Below are 26,138 nucleotides of genomic sequence, written 5' to 3'. Positions count from 1 at the left end.
AAAAGAAAAAAAAAAAAAAGAAAAAGAAAAAGGTGGGGGAGGGTTATTAATCACCCCTACCTCAATAGATTGTTGACAAGATTCAAAGATTTGAAACGTTTATTTATGAATAAATATATATATTTATACGTACATTCGGGATAAGCTTTAACACAGCAACGGGCACCTAGTGTTGAAGGAAAATTATTTACTCTCACTTGAGGACGTCCGAGGAAGAAGAATCACTTGAAAAAACCGAAGCCCGCCCATTCTTCCTGTATGAGACACAGAATCAGAAACGTCGCCGGCTGTCCCTCGTTTTCCCGAAGGACGACCCCCGCGGCTCTCCTCACTGGAGGCCACTCCTCCGGCCGGGGACGGAATTTCTCCGGGCGGGCCTGGAACCTTGCACCCCCTCCCGGGGACGACGACGCCCTGGGGCTCTCAGCGCGGCCCCTCCTCCGGGGAGCCTGCCCCGCGCTCCCGCCCCGCGGCCGCACGGTCCCCTGCGCCGTCCCCTGCGCCACCACCTGGCGGCTCGCGGAGCCGCGTCCCGGCGCGGCGGGGAGGGGGGAGGGGGCCCCCCCCCAGGACCGGCCTTGGCAGCATCGCTGGGTCCCCCCGCCGCAGCCGCCTGCACCCGCACCTGCTGCGGTCGCGGCCGAAGCGCTCCCTGCAGCCTCCCGCCTGCCGGCCGACCGCCGAGGGCGCGCGAAGGGCTGGGGGTGCGCGGAGATCGCGCGCTCGCGGGCTCTGCCCCCGCGGGGAGCGGAAGCCCTCGGGCCGCCTGACTTGCAAGCGGGGTGTCCCCCTCCCCGGGGTGCGAGCGGGGCGGGGGGGGGGGCGGCGCTGCAGGTTAGAGCGGCCGTTCGGCACAGGAAGGAGGGGCGGAGGCCGGAGGTGCCTTCACGGCGCGCAGCAGCCGGGACAGATCTGATAAAGAGGAAGGAAGCCAGCGACGCGGCGGAGCCGAGCTGCCAGCTCCCCAAACTGACGCGGGTCTGCAGCTGCCGGGCGGTCTGCAGCCCGGGGAGCGACGGCAAGGGGGCCTGCGCCCCCTGCTGGTCCTTCTAGATCAGCACCCAACGGGCGCCCCGAAAGCCAGCAAGGGCAAGGCTAACGTTGCCTCCAGCACGAGGCAGTAAGCCTTCCCGGGAGAGGCAGGGCCTGTCGGGCCGGGGCCCTCGACCCTCTGCTCCTCGCCGGAGACCTGCCCCAGAGAACAGACAAGAATAGATTTGCTCCTGCTGGAGCTCTGCTGACCTGGCAACCCAATTACCTTGGCTGGCGGGACTCAGGGAGCCAAGTCTACGCTAGTATAAGCAGGAACACTTGTACAGATTGCAGCTCACAATCCGCCTATTGCTACGTTCCTTGGGCTCTAATTCTGGCTCTGTGACTTAATAGCTGTGTGACCTTGAGCAACTCTCTTAACTTCCCTGTGCATCAATTTCTTCATCCACAAAATGGGAATCATAGTCTCCATGTCAGAGGATTGTTAGGGAGACTAAGCGAGTGTATGTAAAGTGGTTAGAATAGTTCCTGGCACATAATAGGCACATATGTTTGTTAATTTTTTTTAAATTTCAGTGCAGGTTTTGGTCTTACTTTGCACTTGCTATCACTGGGATTCTCCTGCTGTCTTTCAGTCATGTCTATTTTAATTCTGCTGTGGTCAGAGCACATACTTTGGAGGATTTCTTTGAAATTCGTTGAGACTTGCTTTATAGGCCAGCATATGGTCTACTTTGCTGAAAGCAAAGTACTCGAAAAGCAAGTACTTGAAAAGAATGCGTGTTCTGCAGTTGTTGGGTATAGGGTTCCAATGTCAGTCAAGTCAAGTTGGTTAACTTATTCAAATTCCTTATTGAGTGGGGTGGGAGGTTCTGTTCTTCTATCAGTTATGAGAGAGCTATGATGAAAATCTTTGATTGTGATGGTGCATTTGTCTATTTCTTCCTTTTAGCTTAGTTAACTTTTGCTGTATGTATTTAAGACTGTGTTGTTAGATGCATACAAGTTTAGCACTTTTTATCTTCCAAGTAAATAAGCCTTTCATTATAAAAGGATACCCTAAATGTCCTGTATTATAAAATGTCCTTCTTCGGCTCTAGTAATACTTTCTGCCTCAAAGCCTGCTTTGTATGATAAATGGTTATGTCTGCTTTCTTTTGATTAATGTGTCGACAGATTGACTGTTCCACCCTTTATTTTCAACCTTTCTGTATCCTTATAGTGGGTTTCTTGTATGTGTCAAATATTGGGTTTTGACTTTGTTTTTAATCATTCAACACTCTCTGACTTTTTTTTAACGTTTATTTTTGAGAGAGAGAGAGCATTAGCAGGGGAGGGGCAGAGAGATGGAGACAGAGGAACACTTCCCACTTTCTGATTTTTAATGATTGTTTAGTGCACTTATATTTAATATAATTACTCATGGTATATGGTTTACAGCTAACTTTTTTCTATTTTTTCAATTTGTCCGATCCTTTATTCCTTTAGTCCTCTTGTCCTTTTGTTGGGATTCATTGGCTTTTTTAAAAATTCCTTTCCCCTTGAATCTTAGATGTTTATTCTTATAATTATCGTAATAGCTACCCTAGGCATTATAAAACTTATCTATGGTTTTTGTAGTTTTCTTAAATCAGTATTTAATGTAAGGATCCTACAAGTACTTAACTCCGCTTACTTTCCTACTACACCTCCATCAATGTTATATATTTATAATATATAACCAGCTATATACTGCACGTTATCTATTTTACTTCATTACATTTTACTTCTGTAAGCCAGTTATATGTCCCATAAAATATACTTCTGCAGAATATAGATATGTAAATGTTTACTTCCACAGAAATAAAATATACGACAGTGCGTACCTGCAAGACGTTGTTGTTAAGTAGTCAATATTCTTTTACATTTGCCTACAGATTTTACCATTTCCATTGCTTATTCCTCCTTCTGGTTCTGTGCCTCAGTCTGGGGGTCATTTGCCTTTGGGCTGAAGTACTTCTTTCAGTATCTGGTAGCATTGGTCTGCTGTTGCCAAATTCTCTCGGCTTTTGTCTCTGTGAAAATGCCTTTTGACTTAGCTTTTGAGAATACTTTCACGAAAGTATGGAATTCTCCGTTGGTAGGGTTTCCTTTCCTTTCCTTTTCTTTTCAGCAGTTTGAAGATTCCCCTTTCTTCTGGTTTCCAACATCTCTGCTGAGAAGTCAGCTATTAGTTTCATTGTGACTCCTTCAAAGGTTATGGGTCATTTCTCTCTGGCTGTCTTCAGGCTTCTCTGCCTTTGGTTTTCAGCAGTTTGACTAGTATTCTATGTTGTGGTCTCTTTGTTTTGATTCCTTATGGGGTTTGCTGAGGCTAATGAATCTGTGGGTTGATGTCAACAAGTCTGGAGAGTTCTCAGCCATTATTTCACCCAATATTGCGTCTACCCCATTCCCTGTGACTTCAATTACACCTATCTTGGGGCGCCTGGGTGGCGCAGTCAGTTAAGCGTCCGACTTCAGCCAGGTCACGATCTCGCGGTCCGTGGGTTCGAGCCCCGCGTCGGGCTCTGGGCTGATGGCTCAGAGCCTGGAGCCTGTTTCCGATTCTGTGTCTCCCTCTCTCTCTGCCCCTCCCCCGTTCATGCTCTGTCTCTCTCTGTCCCAAAAGTAAATAAACGCTGAAAAAAAAAATTAAAAAAAAAAATTACACCTATCTTTAGATTGTGTTCTCTCTCGTGTTCTTTCCTTGTAGATTTGTTTTTGCATTCTTTTTACTGCCTTGCTTCAGTTTTGTTTTTTTTTTCTGTTGACCTACCTTTGAGCACTAATCGTGTCTTCTGCTGTTTTATTGTTTAAACCCATAAAATAAATTCTTAATTTCAGATTTGTGTTTTTTAGCTTAAAAAAAAAAAAACCATGTTATTGAAGCATAATTTATAGGCTGTAGAATTCACCCATTTTAGGTGAACAAAACTAAATGGTTTATACAAAAATTCTTTTTTTCAGGGCGCCCGGGTGGCTCAGTCAGTTAAGCGTCCAACTCTTGATTTCAGCTCAGGTCATGATCTCGTTTCATGGATGGGTCCAAGCCCATCGTCGGGCTCTGCGCTGGCACCACAGGGCCTGTTTGGGATTCTCGCTCTCTCTCTCTGCCCCTCCCTGCTCACTCTCTCTTTCCCTCTCACAATAAACAAACAAAACTTATTTTCATTTTTTTTTCCTTTTTCCCTTTTAAGAATACATTTTGGATGACATTTAAATTGTTCTTTTTTTTTTTAATTTTTTTAACGTTTTATTTACTTTTGAGACAGGGAGAGACAGAGCATGAACAGGGGAGGGTCAGAGAGAGGGAAACACAGAATCTGAAACAGGCTCCAGGCTCTGAGCTGTCAGCACAGAGCCCGACGCGAGGCTCGAACTCACGGACCGCGAGATCATGACCTGAGCCAAAGTCTGCGGCTTAACGGACTGAGCCACCCAGGCGCCCCTTAAATTGTTAACTTTAATTCAAACACAAAAGAAAGCCAAGTGACTAACTCTGGCAACAAAGCTGCCAAACCACTTTGTTGAAGATTATCCAAAACTTCAGCATGGCAGAGCTGCCTCCATGCACTTTTAAAAAATTGAGATATAACTTACATACCACAAAGTCCACGCTTTGAGAGTACACAATTCGGTGTGGTTTTTTTATATTTTAGTATTCACAAAGTTGAACAACCATCACCATCATTTAGTTTTGGAACACTTTTTATCACTCAAGAAAGGAACACCAGACCTGCCAGCAGTCCCTCCCCATTGTCTCCTCCCCCAACTCCCGACAACCCAGTAACTTGTCGGTCTCCGTTAAGATTTCCCTCTTCTGGACATTTTGCATAAATACGTGGCCTTTTGTGATTGGGCTCTTTCACTGAGCATAATGTTTTCAAGCTTCATTCATGTTGTGCCTTGTATCTGTATTTTTTAATGGCTGCATAGTATTCCAGTACATGAACACATAGATATATAGAGATCTACAGGTTTGGGTTTGTTGTTTTTTAACCATTCATCTGATGATATCTGGGTTGTTTCCATTTGGGGGCTATTATAACTGACATGAGCATCCATGTACAAGATGTGCAGACAGTTTTAATTTTCCTGGCTAGGAAACCTAGGAGTGAAATTGCTGGGTCATATGGTTGCTCTATGTTTAACTTTTTGAAGAACCACCAGGCTGTTTTCCAATGCAGCTACACCATTTTATGCTCCCACCAGCAATGTATGAGAGTTGTAATTCCTCCACCTCATCGCCAACACTTAATAATTGTCTGTCTTCTTGATTATAGCCACACTAGAGGCCATTTTTTGTGGTTCTAATTTACACTTCCATAATGACTAATAGTAAGCTTCTTTCGTGTGTTTATTGGCCATCTTTGTATCTTCTTTAAAGGGAGGTCTATTCACATCCTTGCTCTTTTATTATTATAAGAATTCTTTATATATTGTGGACATTAGACCCTTATCTATAATCCATATTTGGAATAGTTCCATCATCTTAAAGATCCCTTATGTTTGTTTGCAATTCCCATTCCCACCCCCAGTGCCAGGCAACCATTAAGTTCCTGTGTTTTGAGTAAACCCCTCCAGCTAATGAAATTTTGTCTCCTAAATATGGTGGGATTGTGGGAGATCTCATTCTGCCTTTTGGAAGCCCTGGGCTTAGCTTCTTGCATGCCCTGGACAGCTCTGGAGTTCAGCAAGTGTCCTGTGAGAAATCCAGTCATGTATTTGGGGTACCTCAGGTTTCCAGCGTGCCCTGTAGACAAGAGCCTTGTGATTTTCATTTCCCCAGAAGAACCCCTCTGCATGGGCCAAACCCAGTCCTCAGTCCCAGGCCCAGAATCAGCAAATGCCCCCAGGGAAGAAAATTACCAGACCATCAGTTCACCTCAGAAGGGCTTCCTCCTCTGAAATTCCAATTCATTTAGTTCTTCTTGCTTCCACAGTTTTCTGATGTTTAAAAGTATTATTTTGGTGTTTTTACTAGTTGTAGTGTGAATGTTGTGTTGTCGTGACCTACTATAACCTACCCATCAATTACTGTAAGCTTTTAAGTCTTTATATCTTATCAGGCAAGTCTACTAGGCTACCTTCCCTTTTCCATATATTGGCTATTTGAGGGGCATTAATTCTTCCATATGAATTTTTTAAAATCCATTTATCTAGTTTACACACACACACAGTTGGGATTTTGTGGGAAAATATACTGAATTTATAAATTACTTGAGACTGAATTGAAACTCAAAGACGCTTAAGCTCCCTATCCATGAACATGGTATACCTATCCATTGAGCAGGTTTCTATTAGGTCCTTTGATAATATTTTGCACTTTTCTTCATAAAGAATTGCACATTTTGATCCTAAATAGCTTATAGTTTATCTTTTAAAACAGTTTTATTTTTTGGAATAGGTAATATATTTGCTACAAATTTCTCAAAACTCAAAAAGGTATACACTGACAATTTCCTACCAATTTTCCTGTCACCCAGCTTTTTCCAGAATTGTCACTCAGTGTTACTAGTTTATTAATTTTAATATGGTTAATATTAGTATATAGTAATTATATTTCTTCATTATTGTATCTAGTAAGCTAGCTTAATTTTCTTATATCTAACAGGTTATTATGGATTTCCTTTATGTGTATGTATCATCTGCAAAGAGCGGCCATTTGGTCACTTCTTTTCCATCCCCTGTTCTTTCTACTGATTTTACTGCACCGGCTAGAATGTTTCTAATAAAATAGCTGTAGAAAGTAGCTGGATAATAGCCATGATAAAAGGCAACCTATGTTATGAAATTTGCTATAGGTTCTTAGATGGCTTCACCAGGTTAAACATTTTTTTTTTTTGCCGCTGGTCCTATTTTGCTAAGAATGAGAATTATGAAAGTTCTTATCAAATTATTTTATCCACCTACTGAGATGACTATATTTTTCCCCCCTTTAATCTATTAAATGTGCCGAATCACCCACTCGTGGAAAAAAGTAGTCTCAAGTAAAACACTTTTACCCCAGGTTACTATTTATTTTCATGAGGGGGGGAAAAAAGAACCTTTTATGATAGTGAAAATATACTTTATTTTTTTAATACAATAGCTGCCAGCAATATACTGGTTCTAGAGAGAAAAGAAAATACAAGCATTCTATAATAAGCTTTCATTTGCCTTTTCAAGTAATTCTAAAGAAAATATTCCAATTCTGTTCAACATTATGACTTGGGGAGTTGAAATTTTTTCCATGATAAAAATATAATTTTTACGGCTCCAATCTTGATCATTTGTAAAGGATGGAATAAAAAAAGCCCATACAGTGTATCAATAATGAATACTTCCCTCTCAGAATCAAATACTGACTATAACCAGTATAAGAAAATGGTTAATCAATAAACTTGATGAAATGTGTATCAAAATGTTCATGAAAAAATACATTGCTATTTCTTCCCATTTTTTTTACCTTGCAGATATTTTCTAAATGGAGATTTTAAATGTACAGAAATAAAAGCTATCTACATAACTCTGGAGAGATTCAAAACTCAACAGAAGTTAAATTGCCTAAACTCTAGAGTTGATCAACTTAGTGTAAGAATGTCAGAAGTCTCTTAATTGCATACAGATTGCTCAAGAATTTAAACATAAATTGTGTAAGCTGAGTTACCAAGAAATCAAATCTTATATGATTTTCATCACAAAAGCCAACAATCCTAATAAAAGATAGAAGGCTAGAGAATATCTGCATCTACATTTAAAAAAAAAAAAAGGAAGTTATATCTGCTGAAATAAAGAGCTTTCCAACTGTTAAACACAAAAATGTCTCAGAATTCCTTGGAAAACAGTGGGAGTTTCCATTCAGAATCTAATCTTGTTGAAGGGGAAGGTAAGGGGTTTAAATGAAGGGGGAAATGATTCAGTAGTTGTAGAAACAAATATCAGATGATCCACATTATGTCAAATCATACACTAATTGCCATGAAAACTTTTATGTCCTAATAGCTCCCAATATCTTAAGCTACGACCTTTCCGCAAGTACAAAATGGGATTAAAAAAAAATGTTCTAGGATTATTCTCTTTACTAGCTTTTTGTCCATTTGCCAATCTCAATTTTATCTATCTTCCCTGATAAAGTAGTAAGGTCTTTCTACATCAAAATCAGAAGAGAGAAACCTGCCTTCCTTAGGTATCCAGAGGGATAGCCAAGTATAATCATGGGATAAATTTTTAAAAGACGCTGAAGAGAATAAATATCGAAAGTGAAATACTTCACAACTGAATTTCAGAATGTGTTTTCCATCGCTCTACTTTGAGGAATGTGCCGCTGTCCTCATTACCCTCTCCTCTGCACCGAGGCCACCATTCACTTGGAAGAACAGACCCCCTTCTCTTGAATCTTTTTCATACTTCAGGCTACGAGGCCCGGCTCGGTATCACCTGAATGCCAACTTACCACTTAGAAAGTAGGTGAGAACTGGCAATGTGCTTCCCGGTGCAGATGCGACATTTTCACCCACTGAGGCTATAGAACCTCTCAATGATAACCTGAGTGCTCTTCTTGGAACCAGGTAAGTCATCATCCAATATTTAATTATAAAAAGGTGGGTGCCCCAACTTTCGATCACCAATAAGGCGTTCTAAGAAAGGTAAGGCAAAGAAACTTCCCTGAGCCGAACGGAGACAATATGGAGCTCACCCTTCTATACCAAGCAATTACTGATAAAAATGCAGTACATTTATAAAAATCAGGCTGCTTCCATAACACCAGTGCTTACTGAATGTTACCACATCAAAGTGGGGGGAAACACCGCCACTTTAAAGCAATAATATACTTGAATTTCCAAAAACAGCCTCTGAGAAATAGCACTTCTTAAACAAGTTATATATAAAAAATTACCAAAAGTGTATTCGAGTCACAGCCATGGTCTTTGGAGCAGTATTTATAAAGTACGTTTTTAAAAAATGAATAAATACATAGCAGACTTTTTGTTTTATTTTTGCCAAGTTCATCCTCCCCTGTCAGAGCACAGACCATCCCTCGTTTAGGAAGTCAATCTAAAAAACAAGCATGCAGAGTGCTATCCCTCAGTGCGGCTTTAGAAAAATTTAATGGAAAGACGTACAATGACTGAGATTAGGCAAAACTCGGTAAATGCATTCTCACCATCACAACTACAATTTAGTCCCAAAGGAGCGAACCATCCTCCAACCCAAAGTTTAACAGTAAACGGGAGTGGAATGGGAAAGCTCGTAACGTGTGTTTTATCTTGTTTTTAATATAGGGTGGAAAGTGCATTGTTTAGATGATCCACATTAATTAAATATGTTTTAGAAACAAAATTCTACTTGCCATTTTGACAAACCCACCCGACATTCCTTTGGTTAATATCTGTGAGGGTTAATCATTACAAATCGTTGTACTGCGACAGCAAAATCAACTAAAGATCAGTTTATGTAGTGTTGCTCAAAAGATCTACAGACAGCAAAGTCTATGCTTACCTAAAAAGGAGATTTTTAAATAAAGGAGGAAAGCAATATGGTTCCAAATGAATGGCACTGGGCAAAATACATACCAAAAAAAAAAAAAAAAAAAAAAAAAATCACACACACACAAAAAAAAAAAATCACAAAAAAAACATAAAAAAAACCCACCACACATTTAGACAGAAGGGCAGGTGCCCACTGGTTTTTCTCATATGGACTTGAGGAAGACCTTGAGAATTATCATCTCTCTCTCTCTAAACTTTTAGCTTCTACATAGGGTCAGATGTTACATCTGGTTTGAGGGATAAATGCTTTCGGGCAAAAGTAAAAACCCACGTACAAAAGTGAAATGGCAAAGTTTGTAGTGACTTTCTGTGGAAGGCTCTCTTCACTGGTGGGAGCACACCCGGGACAGATTATCCCGAAACTGACAGATACGGCGGTATTCTGATATGGTGGCGATCCCTTCATATACGAAATACTCTAAAATTCCAAACATACATAAATATTCCTTGTACCACGCATTGTGCACCAGCTGGGGGCTGACTGAGGAGGTCACGGTTACTATGTTCACACATCAACACTCAAAGTTCCGCCGTCTACACAAAGCGAACAGACACAACAGTGAGGGTTCCGGAAGGATGGCAAAGGACCTCTAAAGTGAAAAGAGCGTGATGGAGTGTCCCCAAATGGGGGGCAGGGGAAGGGGTAGGGGCAGGAAGGGGAGGCAGGGTGAAGAATTTTAACATAATACTGCTTAGGAGTGTGTACTTAAAGACAGCTACTATACCTGGTCTATCCTTGATCCTAATCCTGAATAACTGCATGTTCATGCAAAATAAGATTTCTACTTTATAGGAACAGGAGCAGTCTGTTAGGAAAAGCATGTTCTTAGGGGAAGACGTGAAATCATCTCTCTCATAAGTGATAGTTTACTTGGTGAGTCTTTTGGCTACGTCGCTATATGCTATTTCAACCTCCTTGTCACTGGGACAGGTATTGGTAAACTCATCCCTGCTATAAGCGTTAGTTAGGTATCTCCAGATGCCAGCCATCCCTTTTGGAATATCAAAGTTGCGATATTTTTTGGCCACCACCTGAAAACAGAAAGAGATTGAAAGTGAACATTTATTTTCCATGACTTGTACACCAGACATATCTCCAGTTTGGGGACAAACTAATTCCAACAATCTCTGAGAACTGCTTCTATTGGAGAAGAAGTCACCTTCGTCCTAACTAGAGTTTTAAATAATGACAGGACTGCACACGACATCAGAACTTCAGTAATGTCACAGTGACCATAAACGCCTGCTCTGGGGAATCCAGGGAGGAGACAGCCAAGGGGCATTGCTCGATAAATACCTTAAAGCGCACATGCTATTTTAGATGTCCGTTTTCCTTGGTCTTGACCTTTACTGCACAACTAGTGCTTACTCCTATTCTAGTTAGCACAATGTCTTACACAAGAAATGCTCAGTAAATATTTTTTGCCTTGTACCAGATGATCACAGAACAGAATTTGACAATGTAAGTTTGTGTAGCAAACTCCAATTCCAAGTTACCTGCTACCTTTTTTAATTTTTATGCAGTCATAGGAAAAAATATTCTTCTTTCTCATATGCCTCAATTTTAAGACACAATTTTCCATTTAATTAACTCTAAGGCATTTCAACCGTTGCCTAAATAGCATTAATTTCTACTGTTCGGGGTTCCTGGTCATATACAGAAGATCGAGGAAATTTCACACACAAAGAAAGCGCTATCTCAATAAACAGAGAAGAGCCCCCTAACTGCAAAGTGACACCACATCCCATAGACCTACCTTGACAATGTGCAGTTTGGGAAGCAGGTTGCAGTCAGCTAATGTCATTTCATTGCCATCCAGAAATTTACGTGTAGAAAACTTAATGTCCTCCATACTGTTCTCATCAATTTCATCAGGGAGGGGAGAATTCAGATATTCATCCAGTTTCTGCAGGGTTTTCAAGAGACCCCTCTCCAATGCTGAAAGAAAGATGGGGACACTGTAAGAAGGAAAACCACCCGAGCCCCAAAATAGAAGCGTTACTCTTCCAGCCCGTAACTGCTTTATCAAATGCTTACGCTGACACGAAGCACTGTCGAACTAGACAGACAAGGTTCCTGCTCTCCTGCAGCTTATTTACATGGGGCCAGTATGAGACAAACAAATACATTTGTTCAGATAAATCCAGAAACAAGCGGGACAGTTTCAGAAACCAGAATCCGTAAAACTTAATAACTAAGCGCCCCACTTACAAACACACTGTGGCCCAACACAGTTGAGGTTTAAACCAGAAAAGTGAGTGAGAAAAGGCAAAACCTATTAATTCAAATCTAGGGAATAAAATCTTGCTACGACGGAGATTCTTGCCCTGAATTTTAACGCCTGCTTCCCCTTCCCCAGGAATATTTGGATTTATCACCAAGAAACGTGTTAAGAAACTCCAATACAGACAATCCAAGCAGAAAACCCGAAGTTTCTGCACTGTCATGTAACACACAAGAAGCCAAGAATAGCACATTTTATAATAACATGGGAAACACAGAGGTCAGATTAGTGAGTTCAATTTATAATACTGAATCAGGGGGCTCTTCAGCCAAGTAGATTAAGATGCTATGATTGTTATAATTCAGAAATTAAGTGAGACAGAGCCACCTCTGTATACCTGATCAAGGTTAAGGACCTTCAGCAGAGGGGGTGGGAATGTCATTGGAGAGGACTGTGGAATAACACAGACAGGTCTCCTATTATCCCTTCTTATCCTCTGCCTTCCCAATCTACCTTCACCCCCACCCCCCACACCCTGAATGGACGAGCTCACACTGATGACTACAGTGCTTGGCCATAAAAGAAAGTTAAATACCCTGAGGTGACAATCAATACGGTTGTATAAGTTTGAATAAACTTGGTTCCATTAGAGAAAAAGACAAAGTTTTCATATGCTACATATTAGGTATTTCACCAGCAACATAAATATGTCCTAACCCAAAACATCTTCTTCCACATTAGTCCCACCCACTCATCCCTTGGTCCCTTCCTAGCAGTCCAGATAAAAGATGGCAGTCTTAGCTGGATAAAAGGGGCTGTAGACATAAAAAGGAATAAATGGATTTTAGAGGTACTTAGGAGATAAAAACCAACAGAGCTTGGAAACAAAACTGTACATCGAGAAAGGACAGACGGGTGGGTTCGGGCAGTCAGTGGGTTCAGGCCCCATGTCGGGCTCTGTGCAGAGAGCTCGGAGCCTGGAGCCTGCTTCATGTTCTGTCAGCCAGATGCGGGGCTCAAACTCAGGGGCCATGACATCATGCCCTGAGCTGAACTCACGGACCGTGACATCATGAGCTGAGCCGAAATCGGACGCTTAACCAACTGAGCCACCCAGGTGCCCAACACTTAAAAAAACTTTAATAAATAAATAAACATTTTTTTTAAATTACTTTATTTTATTTTATTTTTTAACGTTTTATTTATTTTTGAGACAGGGAGAGACAGAGCATGAACAGGGGAGGGTCAGAGAGAGGGAGACACAGAATCTGAAACAGGCTCCAGGCTCTGAGCTGGCAGCACAGAGCCCGACGTGGGGCTCTAACTCATGGACCGCGAGATCATGACCTGAGCCAAAGTCGGACGCTCAACTGACTGAGCCACCCAGGAGCCCCAAAGTTACTTTAAAGTCAGTATCTGACAACTGCATACCTTGTAGTTTTTAATATGGGTTTTTTTTTTTTACACTCTACCTGAAACGTTTTCTTTTTTAATATATAATTTATCACCAAGTTAGCTAACATACAGGGTATAGATACAGTATGCTCTTGGCTTCGGGAGTAGATTCCCAGGATTCATCACTTACATACACACTCAGTGTTCATCCCAACAAGTGCCTTCTTCAGTGCCCATCACCCATTTTTTTAATATGCTTTTTAAAAATATGTATTAGTTATGCTCAGTATTTTAATATGAGCATTGTTAGATTTTTTAGAACTGTTAAATTTTTTAATTCGGGGCTGGTTTATATTAAACTAATAGTCTACTAAATCCTGAACTCCTTCCTTCTAATTCTTGTTATTCAATTAATACATTATTCTTGTTTCCCCAACCAGACTATTTTTTCTTTGAAGGTGAAGTCCGTGTCTTATGCTTCTGTATATCGTCTAAAATTTATGGCACTCTAGTCAAGCACAAATTAAATGCCTGTTCAACATCTGCCCCAGACTGAGAAAGGCTCACAACGAAGTATAAAAGTTTAGAGTTTCTTAAATGTCTGGAGAGGGTTCAAAAGGAAATCATGTGAAAATGTAGAATAGATACTTTTAAAGTCAGACAAGTGGAGATATTTGTATCTATTACATCTTTGTGGGAAGCTGAAAACAGAGGCAGGAACTGCGTATTGCTAGGAACATTAGAGCCATTTTAAAATGTAAAGAAGAAACGGTAAAAATTTTTTACTTAGGTAAATATCAAATTGGAATGTATGTATGTCAAATGATATGGGACAAGCTCCAGAACAAAGAACTACCTATTTTATTAATAAAAGGTCACTCCAGCCATAGCCGGAATCAAGTTAGTTTATTTCTTAGAGCAAACAGTTAAGCAGGAGGGCACTAGAACCCAGTAAAATAAAGCTGAGGAGTTAGCAGAACTCAACTGCAACCACGGAAGTGACAAGGAATTAAGCCATTTAAAAATAGATCAAAAATACAAAGGCAATTAATATAACTTTTTGATTACATCTAAGTTATCACCATGCACTCAGTCATCTGAAATGTCAAATTTATAAATTAACAAGAGAATGAAATGTGAGAAATAGGCGGGTTAGTGAGGAGTCCAGGGCTTGATGGAAAAGTTTTCACGGTTATACTTAAAAGGGCTGGGGACGGGCCAGCAGAATCTCAGGGCGGTAAAAAAAAAATAAAAATAAAAAACAAAGCTTCAATACGCTTCCTATCAAAATCAATGAATACAGAATAAATACACATTAGATACAATGACTTGTTCTTTGATGGGTTTATAGTGAACAGAGTCACCGCCTCTATGGAGGAGAATACTGCCTGAATTCAAACACTGAAACAATGTCTCCAATGGCACTTGAGGGGAATGACAAGTCTGGGCAAGTCTATGATCTCCAAGCTACTCTAAATTCATCCTTTTCCTGAACTGGTTTTCAAATGTATCCAACAGAAAAATAAAATATCCTAAATCTACAATATTTGAAACATAATGTTTATCGTCCCAGAGATAATAAGGCACAGACTACACTTAAGAACCTAGCCAAACATTACAATTACTATTCTTTCCATCCTTTTGGACTTAGTAAAGCATCCACATTGAAGTTGAACTGCTGTACCTCATTAGAATGTGATTATTCATTAAGAATCTCAGAAAAAAGGGTATAGTAATGAAAACAAAGAATGCTGAATTACTTTGATTCACTTTTTTATGAAACAACACAAGGAAGCCCAGCAAAACAAAGAAAAACACAGGTGCCGAGAGGTACTACAGAGCATCATTCAATAAATATAATGAAATTTTGAAGACAAACCACGAAGGAATCTACAGTTAAGAGAAAGAAAACGTCAACATTAACCACTAGAAGGCAATAGCAAGCCATGAGAAAGTAGCTCTTGTCTTAGCACTGTTACTCTCTGATACCCCCTGCTGTGGTAATGCTGATATCTCTACGAAGGTATTTCAAAAGCTCTCCAAAAAAAATTAGTACTTAATTACAATAGAGGCCATACAATTAGTTTTAAATTAATTCTGAAAATCGAAACACCCTTTCTTGCCTATGAAAATATAGCAAAAATTTTCACACACGCGCGCACACACACACACACACACACACACACACACGCACACACATGCCAGGGTCAGAAGTATAGGGAAATGAATAGTCTCACATTAGTGAGAATATAAACTGGTGAGGACTTTTGAGGAACAAAACCTTCTGACCTATTTAGAATGTAGCACAAGGACACTGTGACTGGCGTCACTGTTTGTCATAATAAAAAACAAAACAAAAAACTTGAGACAATCTATATGACTATCAACAGGGAAATAATTAAATAAAAATCCTTATTATGGAACACATTAAACAACATTTCTAAAAACTGAGGTAGATCTATGATCTCCAAGCTACTCTAGATTCATCCTTTTCTTGAACTGGTTTTCAAATGTATCCAACAGAAAAATAAAATATCCTAAATTTACAACATTTGAAACATAACGCTTGTTATGTTTTTTGATATGGGAAGACTTCTACAACATAATATGTGAAAAAGACAATAGCAGAATGTAAAACACACATAAATACACACTCATATACAATGTTTGCAAAATTACATAGAAAAAAGGATGAATACTAACTGTTGGGGAAGAATTTATATAAGGTTATTAAGAAGGACACTGAAATTCCATTAAATTTATTTCTAAACTATTGTAACTTTTTTAGTAAGCATACATTACTCAATCACTGTATAATTTGAATGAGTAAATGCAAGGCAGAAAGCATGAAATGTAACACGATCATGCTAATTTCAATAAAGGGTAATCTTACACAAACAATTTTTAAAGGCCAAGTAGAAAATAGGGAGTGGGAATGAATATTTAAAGATGATTAGATCTATAATTCGGTTACATAGTTACAATGGTAAACAACCACCCTCTGATTCCAAACACTTCTGGGGGGGGGGGGTGGGGGGGGGCACAGCCAAGGAAGAGGGGAGGAAAGATGAACTTTGAATAAAAAGGAACTAATTAGAACTTACAGAGATCCCTTGCCTCCATTTAAAAATAGGAATTTGGACACTATGAAATATGCCTCAGAACATATAATGGCGGGTTTCATCACTGCCAATTCATTGAGCTCTTAAGAATATTATAAATATCAGGGTGCCTGGGTGGCTCAGTCAGTTAAGCAGCTCTTGATTTCGGCTCAGGTCATGATCTCACAGTTAGTGAGATCAAGCCCTGCGTCAGGCTCTGTGCTGACAGTTCCAAGCCTGCTTGGGATTCTCTCTCTCCCTCTCTCAAAATAAACAAACATTAAAAAAAAAAAAAAGACTATTATAAGTACCAACACCCTAATAAATTACCTATTAAACAGTTACATTTGGGAACTTAATAATTTATATAAATTAATGAAATCCCAGAACTGAAGAAAAAAAAAAGTGGATCTGGACAAGTCCTACCTAATTCATTCCCATGAGAGGAATGACTATTAACTTCTTTTAATGCTTCAAAAGATTACACAAATCTTCTCCCAATCAACTTAGACATGTTACCAAAAGAATTAACCTTTCTCTCCCTTCCTTCTTTCCTTCTTCCTTGCTCCCTTCCTCCCTCTCTCCAGACCTACCATATTTCCCTTTATTGTATTCTTTAAACCCTATTTGTTTATTTTCTACCCAATCTAAGTGCTGACCCTTCTCGTTCACTGGCCCAATACTGCAGTATCTAGACATCTAATCCCTCACTTAGAACTAGGTCTTAAAATGTCTTAAAAATGTTCAAACATACTGAGTTTTGTAAAATACTTAATAGGCTGGTAAAACTAATCAAAACCTTGCCTACCCCGATTTACTGTGTAAAAATGACAAATTCATCTCCACGTAAGCAGTTTATAGTTTGGGGGAAGAAGGAGAAGCACTAATTTCTTAGGCTTATTTAAGGCATTTTATTGCACTAAACAGACAGATAAGACATCTGAAACGTGTATATATATACACACACACACACACACACACATATATATATATACTCAGTAAGCTCCATAGTAATTTGAAATACTGTTTTCTAAAGTCCCAGGGCAGTGACAGGCCCTATGGGGGAAGGTTGCTTGGCAACTGGAATTCTTATTTACCAATAGGTAATTTAATATAAAGCCTTCTAAGTTATTCACTGTCTGATCCATTATGTTGTTTGTTCTTAGTGGTTACAATTCTAAGGACAGTAAGCGTAGGTGGCTACTTAAGACAGTAACAAATTGATAGGAAAAAACAGAATACAAAGTTATACTTAAGTGAGTCACTTTCTCCCCTGTTCTCTCCCCTCCGTCCCATCCCCCAAAGCAATTGTTTGGCGTGCGCGTGAGTGTGTGTGTGTGTGTGTGTGTGTGTTTAAGCAAATATATTTTTTCCCCTTTCCTCCCCACCAAGTGTCAAAAGAAATTCAACCACCCTCCAGTTTCCAAAGGCTACGTGGAGAAATAAAAACATTATGAACTTAACTCTGAGAGTTCAAAGAAATGTGGGCAAGAGCATCTGGATATAAAAGGGCAGTTTCACGGAAAGAAGAGTCACCTGGATAAAGGAAGGGGACAACAGAACATACTGTGTGTGGACAGGAGGGGCTCCAATGTAACTGTTTACTTGGTATCTAAAAGGCTTAGACTGAAACATCCATCAGAAAAAAAGCCAGTTACTTAGGAAAAGTGCTCCCAAACCCAAGGCAATTACTGGAACACATTTAATAGCTACAAGCCAGGGCTGGACACTAAGACTGTTCCCTCCCTCCCTTTGTAGGAAAACATCGCATGCAGTGAATATTATCCCAGAAACCATTGAAATTCAATACTAAATTATAAACTGCTGCAATTTTAAAATTTAATAATAATAATTTTTAAAAAAGCCTGAATAGCTTGGAACTCTGCCTACTGAAATAACATCAGAAAATTAGCAAGTGTTTCAACTTTTTAAAAGATGTTTATTCCTGCTTAACCAGCACTGTTATTTCCCCCCTTTGGTGCTCTTGTTCATTTGTAGCCATAAACTTCTACCCAAAAGAACCACACCCAGGCTACCAAACTGTCTAAAACTACGATGGATTCAAGTGTCTTTAGGAGCTGGCGTTTTGGGTATTGTGATTACTTTTAATTAATAAACACTAACGTTCTCTCCACAGAGTTTTATCCAGAGAGAACGATGCTGGATGCTTTGATGCCTCTCAAAGAGAAGAAAAAGAAAAATTACTGAGTGGTGTAGTTAAGACAAGGTTCATTAAATGGGCCCTCTTTCAAAAAGACCTCCCTTCACCATATATAGTTTCGGTAAATGAAATAAGATACTGTCCCTCAATAAATAAAAGAAGGAATTTGGGGGCACCTGGGTGATTCAGTCGGTTAAGTGTCTGACTTCGGCTCAGGTCATGATCTCGCGGTCCGTTGAGTTCGAGCCCCGCGTCGGGCTCTGTGCTGATAGCTCAGAGCCTGGAGCCTATTTCAGATTCTGTGTCTCCCTCTCTCTCTGACCCTCCCCCGTTCATGCTCTGTCTCTCTCTGTCTCAAAAATAAATAAACGTTAAAAAAATAAAAATAAAAATAAATAATAATAAAAGAAGGAATTTGTATCTGTACTACCCTAAACAATACTCACCATGAAAATATGACTTAAAACTAAAATCCTATTTCAGGATGCAAGAAATTAGGAATTATACTCCCCAGTATAAATGCCCTCTTAAGAGTCCCTCCCAAAATTGCTCTTTAAGGATAATTATCATAGAGGCGCCTGGCTGGCTCAGTGGCAAGAGCACATAACTCTTGATCTCAGGGTCATGAGTTCAAGCCCCATGCTGGGTATGGAGCCTACTTAAAACATTTTTTAAAGTAAAAATAAAAAAAAATTTAAAAAGGACAAGTATCACAAAAATCCATCCAGGCTGACTTTAGGCTGCCAGCACCCAAGAATAAACAAAAGATTTAGTAATAATTTAAATGAAGTTAAATCAGTCTATTCCAAACCACCACAACCACAGAATCCATGGTTTCTGATGCACCGTTAAGTCTTTGCTTGGTTCCCCTTCATGGTAACTTCTCAGAAGACTGCGAAAACAATTTGTTCAATAAACATTTTATCACACATCCACTATATGGCAGGCACTGTACCACTAGCCCCAGATAGGAAAACAACAACCTCTAATCAACTTGGAAAGCCAGTTTTTAATACTTAATGGGACTATCTGGACTCCAAAGTAACCATTTATAATCACCGTATAACGGGATTTTTTGGATTTATTCGAGGGGGTTTTTTGGTTTGTTTATCTGCAGTGGTAATCCAATCGTCTGTGGGGTTTTTTTGTTTTGTTTTGTTCTTTTACCTTCATTAGCCTCTGGCCTTGAATTCTTGATATATGCAGAGAATTTGGCAAAGATGTCCATTCCAGCAGTATTTGATTCTGGGTGTTTTGGTGAAAGCTTCAAGTACCTGGCGGGAAAAGGTGATAAAGGATTAGAAAGATCCTCCAGCGATCTGTTAGCGCTGAGTTCTCTCAATCCACAAACCATCGTGCTAGCAGTTACTAGACATCTTCTAACAGTTATGACTCTAAGAGATGCCATCATCTGTTTTCTATGGTATTTTTAAGATGTGTTTTTTCCTTAGGAAACAAAGCTCTGCACAGTGTTTTTGTTCGCATATTAATATTCTTGGCAAGCAAAGGGCATCCGCGCTCACTTCCATTTTATAAATTAGAACGCTGGGGAAACAGTCTGCTTGCTCGGAGGTGGGTGCCAAGCCAATGCGGGTCTTAGAAAGAGAGCTCCAGAGCAGCACTGTCCAAAAGAACTTTCTGTAATGAAGGAAGTATTCTATATCTGAATTTCCCAGTAGGGTGGCCGCTAGTGATGTGTGGCTGGCTATCTGGACAGGAATTTCAAGAAACCAGTGTTACGTCAAGTTAAAAAGTCCCCTCCTCCGCTTGCGCCAGCCACATTTTAACTACGGAGCTTTCTCAAAACAGAGATGCCAACCAGATTCTTGGTGTGTGCCCTGCCCTGAACCACCCCATGCAGCAGTGCCAGAGAATCCCGACAGCGGGAAAGATCAGGCATTTTGGTCAAGACAAAAACAGCAGGAAGCGGACCGCTCACTTCAATCCCACGCTCGGGATTTTCCAAAACCTTCCCTGTATTAGACACTGTAAGGGTGGCACTGGGCAACTGGAAGAGAAGTTGCCCGTAATTTTGCTAACAAGTGTTCTGTTGTGTTGTTACAAAGTTGGTCTACTTTGACATGACACATAGCTTTAAACACACACATACACACACACACACACACACACAGAGATGTGATGTGTATTTTGCATATTTAAATCCCAAACACACATACTCAGTGTCTATTTCTTGCTCAAATTGGAAAATACATGTGAAAAGGCTCAGCTCCTCCCTCTTCCCTTGGGCGGAGTCGCACGCACACAGGGAGTTGGCGGCCACAGGAATTCAGACCATCAGCACCCCAGTAGGAAGACAGATTCATCTCCTCAAACTCCCTGCCAAACTTCCCTGGAAAGTGGGCCTGGGGGAGTAAGACTTTGGAAAAAACCTGACATGAAACTACGAACTTCGGTTTCCTCAGATAGTTTAGGATGCGGTCTTTCCACTTCTTTAAAATTAAAAATGAAGGGGAGGTATTTTTAGGTAGAAATTTAATTTACTTGCAAGCTATAGTTTCTGGTTAGCTTTTATATTCATATTTTTTTACATCTGCGATTCTGAAATCAAGGACAGGTACATGTAAAAATCTGGACAGAGGACTACATGGGTAAGGAGATTATAAAGTATCTACTGAATACTCATAGGCTCCATTTGTCTTTCATTTTACTAACTCTCAATTGTGAAACTTAAAGATTTCTCTTATAAACAGAAATATTTACAGGACAAATTCTTCAATGAACGATGAATTTCATACAGTATAATGTATACTACATTAATAATATATAATAATTTTTTTTTTCCCTCTTAACTATAGAAAACCTTACCCTCTCTTTCTCTCTCTCTTTTTTTGCCCCCGGCTTTGGGCTGAAAGAGTTAATTCCAGGTTCACCTCCCTGAAGTCCCCTCGAGTATAAAAACAACAGCCTCCAGTTTAAATGTTTTTACTGCCTGTAATACAGTAACTTCATTGATTCATTCCAAACAAAAAATAGCACAAGGAACCTACGTGCCTCTTCAATACATCTATGTTTTCCTCTAGCCAAGTTTCCATAATTATTCTTCTTTACCCCACCCAATATTTAGCTGTACCTACTTTTTCTAATAAAGTTCACTTCCTAATTCTCAAAATAAGAGGCGTGAAGGTAGGCTTAAATTGTAGATCATTTATATATTCATTACTCACATATATTCATTTATTCTAATTATTATGGGCCTGCACTGTCAGGCATTATTCTAGGTGTAGGGGATATAATGATGAGCGCACAGAGGCATATTTACTAAAGACCTATTTTAATTAACAGGGAAGAATGAAGAAGGATTTGCAATCAGCATATCCTTAACCATATGAAAACAGATGCTATTATGATTCTTAAAAAATAAAAACTGTCCTCTAAAGCAGGTTAGGCATACCCTACTCTTCTCCAAGACAAACCATTAAATTTGTACTATTTAATCGATAGAATACTTACAAGAGACCACCTCAAATTCTCATTTTGCCTAAAAGAAAATTCTATTCCAGAAAGCTTACATTCTTGGTCCCCAAATCCCTAGACTAGTTAAAAGTATTGCCAAACTAAAACCCAGGTTTCCTGTCTCCAAGTATTGTTTTTGCTTTTGTTTTAGGACAGATTGGGGTCTCTGAAAGATAAAGCAAATTCTAAACCAGGAGGTCCAAAATCAGTTGCCAGTTCATTTTGCATTTCCTCAAATACTGGATTTTAACAATTCATCATTATTCACTTTCCCAAACAGCTTGATAAAGCAAAACTTCGACTGAGAACCTTCATTTCAACATTGAACAAAAAGGCAGGCAAGTAATTAACAAAAGGCTACCTGTCAGCAACACCACGGGGATGAGCATCCAGGGTACAAAGACTTTCAGATCAGTCCTTTATTCTGTATTACATCACAGACTGTGAATGGTAAGACTAGCTAAGAATACTCCCATCCTTTTAGGAAAGATCTCAGGCATTTGCTTTCTCATGTGAATATAAGAATAAAGTCTGAGTATACAACACATTAAATTATCCCTGTAAATTCAACTTTCATTGTATTTCTCACTTTAAAAAAAAAACAACAAAAACAGGATTAGGGGTGCCCGGACAGCTCAGTTGGTTGATCGGCCAACCTCAGCTCAGGCCATGACCTCGACTGTTGTGAGTTCGAGCCCCAGGTCGGTCTCCGTGCTGAGAGCTCAGAGCCTGGAGCCTGCTTCGGATTCTATGTCTCCCTCTCTCTCTGTCCCTCCCCTGCTCTCTCTTGCTCTCTCTCAAAAATATACAAACATTAAAAAAAAAAAAAAAGGATTAATAACCCTTTACAGAGCTCATCTCCAAAATTATCTAACTTCCCCTATCCTTCTATTTTTTTTTTTTATCAGTAAGTTAGCCAAGTATACCGGTCTGCTTCAGTTAAAACTCCCAAGTTTCAAAGCTTTTTTGAAAGCTTTTTTGGCAAAGTAGTTCCTTAATTCAAGCAAGGGGAATTAGTTATATATTTATAAATACTTTCCCCAGAGGAAAAGAAAGAGAAAGTTTCTTCTATGTATGCTGGTTACACAGACCAGCAAAAAAAAAAAAAAAAAAAATTCCTGGATTTAAACTTTTCACTAGTCTCTAAATTCTAAACAACTCTAGAACAAGCAGTTGCCTGTATTTATATTTGTCATGATCGAATCAGAAGTGCTCGCATAAAAACACTCTGTTCTCAGTACCATCAAATGCCAAAAACATGTTATTAGAAATGCTAGCTTCTGGTCTGCCAGCTTGGGCAACTCCTCTGCCTTTTCTCTTCATCCAGTCTAGAAACACGAAGGCTCTCAATCAGGGAGTGAGGAGGGTCAGCAGTAGTTAAGGACTAAAGACCTTCTTGTCCTTGAGGGGAAAGGCAGTGAGCCAGGGCAGTCCCTGAACGCCCTAGAACACCACAGGAAGGGAAAGGGATGCCCGTGGTGGTCCGGGAAAGAACTTCCTTCCTCCTCCTGCTCATCTTCCAGGAACAATTGTGCCCAACAGAGACTCTGCTGTTCATCAGCACCTCACAGTAGGGGCCGCGGGGCCCAGTAAGGGGAAGCCCCTGCCCATCCAAACGTGCTTTTCCAATGCATATACATAAAAACTCATCACAAGTTAAGCCTCACCTATTTCTTAAACAGGATTCATTGAATTAAGTTTGACAAACACCTTCGGTCCCACTGGCTCATCACAGGAAGCTATCTTTGATTTCTTTCCTGCCCTTCCTCCCAACTTGAACTAGCCTACAATTTTATACTCGCTAAAGCACAATCCAATTAAAGACTTACATTTCACCTCTTTTATAAAAGTCAAGCTCAACAACACAAAGAGGAGAAAACTAGAAGGAAGAAAATAGAGGAAACACAGGTTTTGGAAGTCATATAGGCCTGGCTCTGGAGCCAGCTCTGCCACCAGTGACTGTAAGACCATGGACAGGCTACGTAGGTTACTCGTCCTCAGTTTCTCCATAAAGTCTTTGAGAGGACAGAGATCATCCACAAACATAATCCATAATGCACAGCGCACGGCACATAATTGGCACTTGAACGTTGGTTAATTTTAACAGCAGAGCCATCAGCAACATCAAAAAATACTCCCTTCTACAGAGTGAAATTTAAAGAAACTCTTCAGAAGAGGGGTGCCTGGGTGGCTAGGTCGGTTCAGTGCTGACTTCAGCTCAGGTTATGATCTCAAGGGTTGGTGAGTTTGAGCCCCGCATCGGGCTCTGTGCTGACAGCTCGGAGCCTGGAGCCTGCTTTGGATCCTGTGTCTCCCCCTCTCTCTGCCCCTCCCCTGCTCACACTCTGCCTCTCTCTGTCTCTCAAAAATTAAATAAACATTGAAAAAAATAAAAAAATTTAAAAAAAGAAACTCTTCAGAATATAAACTACAGCATAAAAACAAGGAATATAATGGGAATAAGGCATGGGGATTAAAGAGTACACTTAGGGGGCCCCTGGGTGGCTCAGGTGGTTAAGTGTCCAACTCTTGATTTCAGCTCAGGTCATGATCCCACACTTGTGAGATTGGGCCCTGTGTTGGGCTCCGTGCCGTGTGAAGCCAACTTGAGATTCTCTCTCTCCCCCTCCTTCACTCCCTTTCTCTCCTCTGCTCACTTGTGCACATGCACGCTCTCACTCTCTTTCTCAAAATAAACATTTCAAAAAAAAAAAAAAAAAAGAGTACATTTAGCATGATGAAAAAAAATAAAATGATTTTTAAAAAATACCCTTAGAGAGAATTCAGCACATTGTGAACCTTTTAGGACAGAAAGATCTCCAGATACTTTTTTTTTTCTTTACTGATTTTTTTTTAGAAAGTTTTCCAAGTTTTAAATTATTTAAAGTGAAAGAAAAGACCATCTCTGGTTAGAGTATCTCTGTGAACACGCCCAAACAAAATGGAGCTGAAATTTCTGTATATAAAAAGCAAAGTGAAAATGTTTATTTTCCAGGTCCGATTTAAGAAGCTGTGATGTCTCACAGAACACTGAATGCTAAGAAACTTGAGTATTTTTGATATTAGTTCTACTATTATCTATTATCTTAATGTCTGTTCCCTCGGAGAAAAACAATAAGAAGGAATAATGAAAATCGTCGCTACAGTTGTGGAAAAGCCTAGACTGCCCATCTTTCTCCTTCGTTCACCTGCAGGATGCCACTTTTTGTTCATTAAAGCTTAAGCCAGGTATTGTCTCTTTTCTAAAGCCCTTCCTGCCTCCACTCACTTTCCTTCACCATGCCACCACCCCCTCTCCATCCATAATGGACCGCGCTTCCTGAGGGTAGGAACTGTGTCTTACTCACTACTGTATTCAGAGGGCTTTGGTTGTAGCATAAATGAGCGAGTGAGTTCTGAGGAAACAATTGTTTTAGAACCCTCTGACCCAATAATCCCATTCTTGGGAAATTTATCTGGATATGGCAAGTAAAAGTCAGATCAACTAGCAAGAAAACCCCAGGCCAGAAGAAAAACAGTTCTGTTTTCAGGACGATGGCACCAGAAAAGTCTAAAAGAAATCCATAATGCATTGAACCTACTCCAGGATTATAGTAGGATGCAACACTGCACATGTGCAATGCGGGTAACTGTCACCACAGTCCATCTGTCCTTCAAGTGTACCTCACATTGTAGGAAATATAGTTGAGTACTTCAAAATCATTAACCACGTGGGCTAATGTGCAGGGCCTGGAAATCTATAACAGCTCAAAGAAATACATAAATAAAAACTGAATCCCAGGGACACAGTCTGAAGAGTCAGTTCCCTTGGGTGACGGCTTTAGACAGCTGCCTTTAAAATGCCCTGATGAGGAATCCCCCAGCAACGTATTCCACACTCCTGCTTAGCCATTCTGGCTAGGTTCCATCTGAACCTCTCTCTCCATCTCTTCTCCTTCCCAAACTTCTCAGTTTGGGACCACTACCCCTCAAATAACCAGAGCTAACCTAACGTAGCTCCCACGTCTCAAACCCACCTTCAGTGTGTGCTCTTATCTAGGCTTATTGGCGGAGCCAGAAGCCAGTTCTGACAGAAGCCAGTTCTGACATCTGTGGAGCATGAATTATAATGAATGAAGGGAAGCCCAGTCACTGCACCTTAATGCTTGCTGTAAGAGTCTGACCCCAGGACCATCCAGAGAAAGGGCCCCAAGGGCCAGAAAAGACCAAACTTTAAAGAGATGGCAATGCTTCCGTG

The 26,138-nt window shown here is 40.1% G+C and overlaps 1 protein-coding gene across 1 annotated transcript in view; it reads right to left on the bottom strand.

Annotated features, from left to right (window-relative positions):
- Positions 1-7,013: 7,013 nt before the first annotated feature.
- CLIC4 (chloride intracellular channel 4) overlaps positions 7,014-26,138 on the bottom strand; it is a 66,219-nt gene continuing 47,094 nt past the window's right edge. Inside the window, exons 4-6 of the mRNA XM_040465152.1 lie at positions 19,595-19,701; positions 11,303-11,484; positions 7,014-10,577 (exon numbers count right to left, since the gene is read on the bottom strand). Of these exons, the coding sequence (XP_040321086.1) occupies positions 10,413-10,577; positions 11,303-11,484; positions 19,595-19,701 (454 nt within the window). The 3' untranslated portion in view covers positions 7,014-10,412. The remainder of the gene's footprint in view (positions 10,578-11,302; positions 11,485-19,594; positions 19,702-26,138) is intronic.

This window comes from Herpailurus yagouaroundi, unplaced genomic scaffold (assembly GCF_014898765.1).
Source record: "Herpailurus yagouaroundi ecotype Mexico unplaced genomic scaffold, PumYag 77, whole genome shotgun sequence".
NCBI classification, from domain to species: domain Eukaryota; kingdom Metazoa; phylum Chordata; class Mammalia; order Carnivora; family Felidae; genus Herpailurus; species Herpailurus yagouaroundi.
The sequence above is the reverse complement of the archived record's forward strand: the minus strand, read 5'-3'. Positions and strand labels throughout refer to the sequence as shown.